The 11,858-nt window shown below is 34.2% G+C and overlaps 1 protein-coding gene across 1 annotated transcript; it reads right to left on the reverse strand.

Moving 5' to 3' along the window:
* Positions 1–4,590: 4,590 nt before the first annotated feature.
* On the reverse strand, positions 4,591–7,895 carry LOC110896100 (protein FAR1-RELATED SEQUENCE 5). Its single transcript, XM_022143533.1, has 5 exons — positions 7,659–7,895; positions 6,575–7,370; positions 6,221–6,479; positions 5,402–5,959; positions 4,591–5,243 (listed from the first exon to the last, which is right to left on the reverse strand). The coding sequence occupies exons 1-5, from the start codon at positions 7,678–7,680 to the stop codon at positions 4,614–4,616; spliced, it is 2,265 nt and encodes a 754-aa protein (XP_021999225.1). The 5' UTR covers positions 7,681–7,895; the 3' UTR covers positions 4,591–4,613.
* Positions 7,896–11,858: the final 3,963 nt, after the last annotated feature.

An 11,858-nucleotide genomic window follows, 5' to 3' on the forward strand; every position in this document is an offset into this window, starting at 1 on the left:
TGTTTTTCTGAACCTTATGTAACAATGATGTTTTGAATTATAAAAATCATGGTTTATTATGTATTAAATGATCAAAATGGTACTGGTTATTGTTTTTTTTTTTTAAATATATAGTACACTTTATAACTTGTGCTGGTTACTATGTTTCTTCTGAAATTACTTGCAGGCTCATCAGACAGTGACTTCGAACAACCGGAAAAGAAACAAAAAACAGCACTAAAAGCTGTTGCCACAAACGTTGAACCTATACGATCAACACTTTTCAAGGAATTTGATAAGAAAAAAAGAATTAGAATCAGGAACAGCCCAAAAAACCTTGCTGAATTCATGCAAGTGTTATCTGACGAACAGAAAGCAGAAGTAGATAACATGGGATTTGAAAGCATGAAGAACTTTGATATAACAAAAATACCAACTGATCTGGGATACTGGCTCACTAACAATTATGAACCTACAATCAACACACTGAATCTAGGTACACATAATGTAGTGATAACACCTAACCTAGTACAAGAAGTTCTTGGCATACCAATGGGTAAAGTGAAGGTTAAGGAGTTGAGTAAACCATCAATGAGTGATCCAGTTGTTGCAGAGTTTAGAAATCAATTTGAAATTGATGATGAACTGCCAAAAATGCATCATATTATTCATGTTGTGAAAGAACAGAAGGAGAGTGGAAGGCTATTTCAACTGAACTTTCTTGTAATGTTCAACTCAATAATGGCAGAGCTCACACACGGTGGCAACGTCAACATGAAATTCCTTACAACATTGCAACCTGATGTAGATATTAAGGATGTTGACTGGTGCAGCTACGTGATCGACTGCTTGAACAGAAAGACAACAAGCTGGTTCCAATCTAAAGCAGCACATTACATCGGACCGATAACATTTCTAGTGGTATGTTGTAGTTATCTAAAAATGATTTATATTTATATTTTTTTATCAAACATAATAACAAAAACTAACTTGTAAATCAATCAGTTGGTTTATGCGCATGATACATACCAAAGAACAAATCCAACACAGAGGATGATACCAGCTGTAATGTATCATAAAAATGATACAATTAAAAAGCTTGGTCCGGTGGTGAAAAGCAATAAAAGAAAGAGAAGTGAAAAAGATGGGAAACCAGCACAGAAACTCACCTTGACAACACAAACACCTACTCAAAAGGTGGTGAAGAGTAAGAAGAAAACAAGTTTGAAAGCAGCAACAACTGGTGAAAAACGAAAGAATTTGAAGGTAAAACTGAAGATAAAGAAAAAAGCACCAGCTGAACAACCTCTATCCACATATCAACAAATCTCAAAGGAAACTGATGAAGCTAGAAATCATTACTTTAGTGACTTCCCAGAATCTCTAGACATTACACAAAGTTTGGACATTCCACAATCCCAGGAAAAACTCTCACAAATTCCACCTACAAATCCAACAAGTGGAGTGGTAATTTCTATTTTATTGTGTTTATCTGTAGTATTACTGAAAAAAGTGCTGGTTTAGATGGTTATTGAAAAAATGTGCTACTTTTATGACATTTGTTAAAAAATGTGTTACTTTTATGACATTTAGTGTTTGGAATGTTAAATTGTGCTAGTTTATACCTAGTATATGTTAGTTTAATGTTAGAATTTGGAATGTGAAATTGTGCTGATTTATGTGCTAAAGTGTGCTGGTTTAAATGGATTATAAAACTGTGCTAGTTTGAAATGTGCTACTTTTATTGTAAACTTTTATCATGTGTATGTAAAAATAAAAATGGAAAATGTGCTACTTTTACAATTTGTGCTACTTTATAAAAAGAATGTGCTACTTTTACAATTTGTGCTACTTTATAAAAAGAATGTGCTGGTTATCTTTTCAGGAATGGATTTGTCTGATAAAATCCAAAACAAAAGAGCTGGACATGCATGTCAAAGAAACACACGAAATGATTGCAGAATGTTTAACAAAGTACAAAGGTGAGGAGGTTGTGGATGCTGTGGATGAGTGGAGAAAAAGATCGGTAGTATATGGTGAAAAGTACAATTTCGAGAAGCAAGAATCAGAAGCAGGGAATGAAGAAAAGAAAAAAGGAGGAAGTGGAGAGAAGACAGAAGGAGGGAATGAAAAGGAAGAAGGGAATGAAGTGAAACTTACCCAATCACAAAAAAAAAATGGTGGTCTCACAATTTGATTCAACTCCTTTCAGAATCACCAGTTCAATGTGGCCAGAGATTATAAAAGAAATAGAAAAGGCAGAACAGGTAGCAAGCAGCAAAAAAGATGGTGCTGATCATGGAGTTGGTGGTGAAGAAGAAAAGGATGCAGGTGGAGAAAAGGTTAAAGATGGTAAACCTGATGGGGAAACAACAAAGAAAGGAGGTGAAGATGCTAATGAACCACTAAAGGGAGAAAGTGACACTGCTGGTCAACCAGCAAAGAAAGAAGGAAATGGGGCTGCTGGTCAACCAGCACAGCAAGGAGAGGTTTTTAAAACACCAGAAAATGAAACCAAAAAAGACAGTGAAAAACAAGAATTCATAGGTGAAGAAGAAAAGGATGCAGGTGGAGAAAAGGTTAAAGATGGTAAACCTGATGGGGAAACAACAAAGAAAGGAGGTGAAGATGCTAATGAACCACCAAAGGGAGAAAGTGACACTGCTGGCCAACCAGCAAAGAAAGAAGGAAATGAGGCTGCTGGTCAACCAGCACAGCAAGGAGAGGTTTTTAAAACACCAGAAAAGGAACCCAAAAAAGACAGTGAAAAACAAAAATTCATAGGTGAAGACCTAAACGCCGGAGACCAGAAGAAAAGCAAACGTACAACTCACCCTGCCGAACCTTTATGTTCACCATATATGCAGCGAGTTGTACAAATAAAAACAAAAACTGAAAAAATTGAAGTAAGGATAGCCGAATGGATGTTCTCGACAGTTGACGACCCCTGGTAAGTATAAAAACCAACAAAATCTTAATTGGATAAAAATAAGTATTTAAACTAATGTGTATTACAACAATGCAGGGTGTTTATATTTGAGACAGCATTTAACACAAACCTTTCAAGGGTATGTCTGGAGTCGCTTCACCCGAACTTATACATACATGTCCAAGTCCTAACAGCTTGGTCATTGGTACTAAACAGTGAAGAGGTCTACAGAAGCAAAGGTTCGCCGGCAAGAGTTTTCTGCCCATGCAACATGCCGGTATGTTTTCTAATATGTGCTGGTTTTAATAACAGATTAGAAAAAGCACATTTAACAAAATGTGCTGGATTATTACACATTGTGCTGGTTTTGAAATATTAATGTTTTATTAATAGCTGGTTAGTCTAATATATGAAATGCTATTATTGTGCTGGTTCATAACACATTGTGCTGGTGCTGGTTTATAACACATTGTGCTGGTTTCTGTGCAGGGAGAAAACAACTTCAAACCAAAACTGAACAAAAAGACCTGCACACAAAATTTCAGAGAAAACATTGCCGCGACATTGATGACTACCGAGTTTGGAACTATTAGGAAAGTGGACATGTTGTTCATTCCAATACTACAACACAAGCACTACTACATTGTATGTTTTGATTTAAGGGAGAAGCCATCAAGATTATAGACAACATGAAAGGGAAAGCAAAAGCACAAAAAATGGCACGTGCTAAAAGAGTGGTAATATATTGATGCCCATTAATTCTGTGCTGTTTATTTTAATTATATTTGTGATGCTTAGGGATTTTGATTTTGAAAATTTTCAAATTACAGAAATAAATTGTATGTGATTACCTTGAAGTTGAATACCCAACAATGCACACAAAGATGTCGCCCTTGGAACCAGAAATAATGAAAATGTCGTGGCAAACGGAAAAGAACTTTGTAGATTGTGGTGTCTTTGCAATGAGACACATGGAGACATACACAGGGAATCATGTGAGCAAGAAGGAATGGGATAGTGGGCTGTCGAAAGAGTCACCGGAACAAGACAAAGAGTTGGTTGAACTGAGATACAAGTATTTAAGCAAAATACTTTTATCCGACATCAACTTAGCGAAAGGTGAAATGATGGAACTGTTAGAGAAGTATGAGAAGATGGAGCCTGAAAAGAAAGAGGAATGCAAGAAAAATGCGGAAACGAAAATCAATGACAGATTGAACCAGAAATATTGATTGTGTTGGTTGAACAATATAACATTAGTTTGGTAGTTGTCTGTAATATTTTGTGCTGGTTTAACAATTAATATGGTGCTGGTTTAACAATTACATTGTACTGCTTTAACAGTTATATTAGGAAAGTTAATTTTATGCTGGTTTTACAATTAATATTGTGCTGGTTTCACTATGACAATATGTGATGGTTTCATAGAAGAAGTTTAAAATTGTGCTGGTTTTATAATTGTGCTGGTTTTAAAGAACAAAGTTTAAAATTGTGCTGGTTTTAAAGAACAAAGTTTAAAATTGTGCTGGTTTTAAACAGTATATTGAATGTTGAAAAATCAAATTCTTGACAATTGCATTTACAAAATCAACAAAAACTAATAATGTGCTGGTTGAATGTTGTAAACATAATAAGAATACAAGAAATCCAAACTAAAATGAAAAAAATAACAAATCCAAAATATCATGATTTCTAAGACACACGACTAACTGCTCTTCTGGGAATCAGCAACAGTAGTCTTCATCTTACAAGTCCGACTATTATGTCCATGACCTCCACATATCAAACAACCTCTAGTTTTAGTTTTCTTTGATATTCTTGAAGATGATACCTCACGAAAAGACTTTAAGCGTTTGTTTGAACCACACCCATTGTTTCTAATACCACTAGGTGGAAGAATGGTAGCAGAAGACGATGAACATGGCTGATCAGCATGAAGAATATTAGCTAATCTTGCATTCTTGTCAAGTGATTCTGCAGGAAGGTCAGCAGAATCAACCTTCAACTTCGACTCGATCACTTGGTCTCTATACAACGATAACAGGTCAATATTTGTAACAAGACGGTTAACAATATGTTCAGTTGCAGTCATTATCTCACGCACAATGCTGGAAGCACGTTCAACTTGATTACCAGCAGCATTTTGATCAAAACTCGAAACTTTTGTCTTTTTTGGAACAACATCTCTTGTCCAACGCCCCATAACATATTTTTTAGGGAACTCCTTTATACCACAAAGACGAAGAACACAAAAGGCATGCCTACATAGCAAACCATACTGCTCATATCGGTTGCAGCTGCATTTAATTACCATATCCTTAGGAGTAAAAAGAACCTACACAAATAACAAATGCTTATATTGTGCTAGTTTATAACAAAAGTGTGCTGGTTTATATATGTAAAATTCTAATTGTAAATATAAATCACTGTGCTACTTAAAATGTATTGTAAAAAGCAGAACATGTTTGTGCTACTAAAGGTATAAATAAATACCTCATGAAGGCCAGGAAGATTGACCTGTAGAATATAAAACTTAATTGAATCACCAACTTCTTCTTCACGCCTGCACATACAATTCTTGCAAGCAAGTCGAATTTCTTCTTGAACATCAAAAAATATCCCACAAGTATAAATCTTTGCAGCTTCCAGTTCCAATTCATAATTGGTTTTCATGCGAGGTTGTGTGTATCTGGTATCATGATCACGTTTGCTGCGCTTAAACCTCTGAGATTCCATTGCAGTATCAAAATGGCTCAAAAACTCAACTAATGACAATTTTGTGTTGGTTAATTGACCAAAAAAATGATTTTCACTCTCAGACCTAGATGTTGTACGCATAAGACCGGACATATGTTCATGACGATAGTATGCAGGAATCCAATCTGATCTGAGGTTGTACATATCAGACAGCCAGCTGTTACTAGTAAGGTTGTACTTAATCATTAAATCACACCATTGTGTCTCAAACTGTGCTGGTTCAAGAGCATCAGTCCATACAACATCACATATATCTTCTTTAAAAACCTCATCTTGTGATAGCTCAGTACCAACCTATAACAAAAAAAAATAATTAGTATATTAAAACAGCAAACAAATCCTAAAATGTGCTGGTTTATATGTTAAAGTGTGCTAGTTGATGTATAAACTTAAACTATGATGCTTAAACTGTGATGGTTTAAAGAAAGTGTGCTGGTTTAAAAGTGTGCTGAGTTATATGCCAAAGTGTGCTGGTTTAAAAGTGTGCTGGTTTAAATGGATTGTTTAAAGTGTGCTGGTTTATATGCTAAAAGTGTGCTGGTTTAAGAAAGTTACCTTTTCAGAAACTTTGATCATTATATGCCACATACACAAACGATGTCTGGTATCTGGGAAAACATCTCGGATGGCAATTTTCATTGCAGCGTCCTGATCAGTCACAACCACCTTAGGTGCAACACCAAAAGCCTTCAAAAAACTTTGAAGAAGCCATTTATATGATTCAGCAGTTTCAGATGCTAACAAAGAACCAGCAAACGTGACATTGTGATGATGATTATCGATTCCAGTGAACGGAACAAATACCAAGTCATACCTAAAAATTGAATTGATTATATTACAACTGCTTGCTGAATTGTGCTAGTTTAATAAAAATATGAATAAATGATCTACAAAAAGTGAATAAAATACCTGTTCGTACGGAACGTAGCATCAAAAGACATAACATCCCCAAAGACCTCATAATTCAGTTTCATTTCTTCATCAGCCCAAAATAATCCAGCAAGAGCACCTTTTTCATCACAATAAAATTCACAAGAAAAATTCGGCAAATACAGCTTCTTCTTCATAAGACGTTGGACAGCCATATCCACATCAAACTCTCCAATGAACAAATTAATATCTCTTTTAAAATTTTTACAATCAGTAGACGTCACTCCAACCTTATCAAATCCACCACGAATCTTTCTCATAAGGTTGAATGCCCTAACTGGACCAATATTCATCTCAGAAAAATCAGAAAGCAGTTGCTCTTCAGTGAATGTCAACTTTCTAGACGAAGCTAAAAGATGATAATCCTCTTCATCAACAAAAGAATGATTATGCTCCTCAAATACATGAGAAATTCTATAAGTATTTTTTGGAGTTAAAGACAAACGGATGTGTGCCTTACATCCGGTACGTTTAGAAGGTCTCCTCCTTCGGTCATTTAACTTTTTATCAGCACCAACACTATCATTTACCGTGTCAACAGCACAGGATGTCGCTGAACCCTCTTTCGCACAAACAAAGTACTTTCTAATCACAACACCATTTTTTGAAGATTGAGTATGCTTTCGACCCTCAAACCCAGATAACTTAGCATACTTCTTATAGAAATTAAAGGCAGAATCAATTGACTGGAAATGCATACCAACTACAGGTTTGGAAGAATCTGGAACAATAGGAGTATAATACTGATTACCAGTAGTTGGACAGATACGAACTCCTGAACAAATCAAAAAACCAGAACAAATAAAAGATATCAGCACAAACTTTACAATAAACCAGCACAAAAAACAAGCACAACTTTACCAGACAAACTAGCACAAAATAAAGATATCAGCACAACTTTACAAACCTACACTTTAAAATATGATGTAATATAAAAAAACCAGCACAACTTCAAAAAACCAGCACAACTTCAGAACTACACTTTTAAATAAAAACCAGCACAACTTAGATCAAAACTAAAAACCTAAAAAGTAGATGAAATTAAAACTAGAAGGTATTTTACCATCGACAGTAGTAGACATCATTAAAATAGAGGAGGATAAATCAGCAAATCAATGAATGAACAGAGGAGCTAGGGTTCCAGCAAATCGATGAAAACGATGAACGATTCAGCAGGATTGATCTCAATCTCGCAGGTACCGGCAAATCGATGAAAACGATCAACGATTCAGCAGGATTGAGATTGAGATTTGCGATTGATTTAGATGAAAACGATCTCGATGAAATTGGTAAGCTCAATGAATGAACGAATGAAAAATATGAAAGAAGGAATGAAAATCGTGTGATTAAAACTAAGTACAGATCTGTTTGAAATTTGCATTTTCCAATATTACCCTTTCATCTAAATTAATGAGATTGCCACATGTAAGCTTAAGATTGCTTCTTAGGAAACTTAAGGAAGATTAAATTCTTAGTTGAACCTCTACCTATATAATATATATATGTGAATTTCATTTCAACTCAATTCAATATAATAATAATAATAATAATAATAATTTAGAATTGTGATAGTAGATATGGTGTTTGTTAAGAAAAAGAATTTTCAATGAGCAGGGGCGAAGCTATGAAGGGGTCGGGGGCGGCCGACCCTTCGAACTTTTCGCTCAGTGCTGTTATGTATGTACGTTTCGTATAGAATTTTTTAGGTATATACGTTTTCAACCCCCCGGTTTTATAAAAAAAATTAGGTATATACTTTTAGGTCCAGTGACTTTCGATCTCTCGGTGAAAATTTTCAAGCTTCGCTAATAATAAGAACAATCCTTTATCCATACATGTTTGTTTATAAACCAATTAATTTTGAAAAATAGATGCATGTTCAGACAATTTTCAGTTGCGTCTTAGATAACATATTACTATGTTTATCCATACAGTCCAATCGTGATAAACGAATATTTGAAGAATGAATATTTCGTAAACTTTGTTTTTAATTTATTATTGTTGTTGTGGTGGTTGTTTAGCACTGTATTTCCTTCTATATATATATATATATATAGAGAGAGAGAAAGTATAATGTACTTCACGGCTTAACGTACATTAACGTACACGACAAAAACACAACGTGCGTGATTATGGCTGATAACATGCGTTATTACATTTTTTTATCAACTTAACGTGCGTGATTATGGCTCCCATGCGTGATTATAGGTCTGATCTGACGGTTACGATCGTCGCCTACGTGAAGTATGATAAGCCGTGAAGTATGTTAACCGCACTATATATATATATATATATATATATATATATATAGGGTAAGGTTCATGCGAGAACCACCCTTATTGCGAGAACCGCGAGAACCAATGTGAACACAAAATAAAATCTAAAAAAAATCAAAAAAGCACTCAAAAATTTTTTTTTATTTTTTTTAATATTTTTTAACCAAAAATCGCTATATTTCGTTCCATAAAAAAAAAAAAAAAAAAAAACTTTTTTTTTCGAGTAACAGTTATCCATGCACATGTGCATATGTATCATTACTTCAACAAATTCGGTAATACATTATCAGGAATAGACAATTGCACTTTAATTTACAATACCATTAGTAATACACTACTTTTTCGATTACCAATATTCAAAATGCACATGTGCATAATTAGGTATAACCATGATATAACGTGTTTTGATACAAAAAGTTTGTGATTTTGAATGGAGAAGTAGACCCATATACATGTTTTTTGGTTAGTTATATCTAGTGGTTGATGGTTTGGTTATAGTTGTCAATTTTTTATGTAATATGTTGATTGGATGGTATAAATAGTGTTTACATACATGTAATAAAGTGAAAATATTGTTAATGGTATTGTATTATGGATGGTAGGAGGTAATGGTATTGTATTATGGATGGTAGGAGGTAATGGTAGTGTATTATGGATGGTATGATAGATGAAAGGGAAAGTGTATTCAAAGTGGTGTACCAAAACACCTTATTTCATGTTGATACATATAATGCACATGTGCATTTCTAATATTGGTAATGTAAAAAGTAGTGTATTACATATGGTAGTGTAAATGAAAGTGCAATTGTCTAATATATGTAATGAATTACGGAATTTGTCAAAGAAATGACAGAAATGCACATGTGCATGCTTGTGTATTATGGATGGAATGATAGATGAAAGAGAAAGTAGTGTACCAAAACACCTTATTTCCTGTTGATACATATAGATGCACATGTGCATTTCTAACATTGGTAATGTAAAAGATAATGTATTACACGTAGTAGTGTAAATGAAAGTGCAATTGACTATTATTTGTAATGAATTACGGAATTTGACAAAGAAACGACACATATGCACATGTGCATGGATAACTGTTACTCGAAATTTTTTTATTTTTTATTTTTTTGAAATTTTTTTTTATTTTTTTATTAACAAAATATAGCGATTTTTTCAAAAAAAATAGTAAAAAAATAAAAAAAAAATTTTGGGTGTTTTTTAGATTTTTTTAGGAATTACTGTTTGTGTTCACACTGGTTCTCGCAATAAGGGGTGGTTCCTAACGGATCTTTGTCCTATATATATATATATATATATATATATATATATATATATATATATAGTGTGAGGTTCATTGGGGAACACTTAAAAAGTGGGGAACAGCGGGGAACCGACTCAAACGAACTCCGATTGGACTCATTTCAGTTGCGTTGGAACCGGCTTGTCGAACCCTAACTAGGATCTTTTAACCCTGAACCCTAAATCATAACCCCTAAACCCTAAATATATTAGGGTTTGGTTTTTAGGGTTTTTCTTTAGGGTTTAGCTTTAGGGTTTAGCTTTAGGGTTTAGATTTAGTGTTTAGGGTTTAGCTTTAGGGTTTAGGGTTTAGCTTAGGGTTTAGCTTTAGGGTTTAGCTTAGGGTTTAGCCTTTAGGGTTTAGTTTTTAGGGTTTATAGTTTAGATTGTACGGTTTATCTTAGGTTTTAGCCTTATTTTTTAGCTTTAGGGTTTAGAGTTTAGGAGTTAGGATTTAGGGTTTAGGGTTAAAAGATCTTAGTTAGGGTTCGACGAGCCGGTTCCAACGCCGCTGGAATGAGTCCAATCGGAGTTCGTTTGAGCCGGTTCCCCGCTGTTCCCCAATTTTTAAGTGTTCCCCAATGAACCTTCCCCTATATATATATATATATATATATATATATATATATATATATATATATATATATATATATATATATATGGGGCAATTAGGGACCTATCACTGCCTTGGCTATTTTTTTTAATCCTTATCGTTTTTGGAACTTAAACCCAAAATCTCTCAGTGCTAAACTCAAATATTAAAGCAGTGGCAGACCCAGAAATTATTTGTCGGGAGTGCGGATGAGATGTTCAACCATATTTTCAAGGGATGCGGTCGGGTATTTTTGCCTAAAATATACACTAATTTTTTTTCAAGGGGTGCGGCCGCCAACCTTGGCCAAAGGGTGGGTCCGCCCTTGATTGAAAGATTTCGTTTTTGCCAAAAACCACCACCGTTGGTAATGCCTTGCCTAATTGACACTCTAATCTAAGGTATACCTTAAATGGTATAATGGAAGCTTCTATTAAGTTAGATCTCTTATTAGGGTAATGAGGAGGAAAACCACGTTGTTGGATTTATGAATGAGGAGACCATGTTATGTGTTTTGTTATGATTGATTATAAAATCGCCCACAAATCTTACCCTGAGGCACGTCTAACGTGTGCACATTCCAATTGCATTAATATAATCCCAACTTTTTAGTATAATATATTATGCGACAAAGATTTGTCATAGATAGTTGGAACAAACATACCAAGTCATAAATCTTGCAAAAATACAATGAAATTAAACGTGATCTTTTACTTTAAGTATAGAAAAAAACACTTTTACATTTTTAATGAATAATATAAGTCAATAAAAATTGTGAAGCAAAGCCTTCACTTTTAGAGCCACCGTCCACCAAACTATGGCTTTGAAACATATTTTTAATGGATAAGATATTGAATTAAGAAACATCGGTGGTCTAAGTCAATAAAAATTGTAAAGCAAAGTTTTAACTATTAGATCCATCGTCTACCACAAACTATCGCTTAGATACATTTGATTACACATTCGTGACAGGGGTCTAAGTCAATAAACATTATGAAGGAAAGCTTTAACTTTTAGAGCCACTGCACACCACAAACTATGGCTTAGATACACTTGATTGCACAAAATTCGTGATAGTGGTCTAAGTAAATAAACA

Source organism: Helianthus annuus, chromosome 12 (genome assembly GCF_002127325.2).
Source record: "Helianthus annuus cultivar XRQ/B chromosome 12, HanXRQr2.0-SUNRISE, whole genome shotgun sequence".
Classification (NCBI taxonomy): domain Eukaryota; kingdom Viridiplantae; phylum Streptophyta; class Magnoliopsida; order Asterales; family Asteraceae; genus Helianthus; species Helianthus annuus.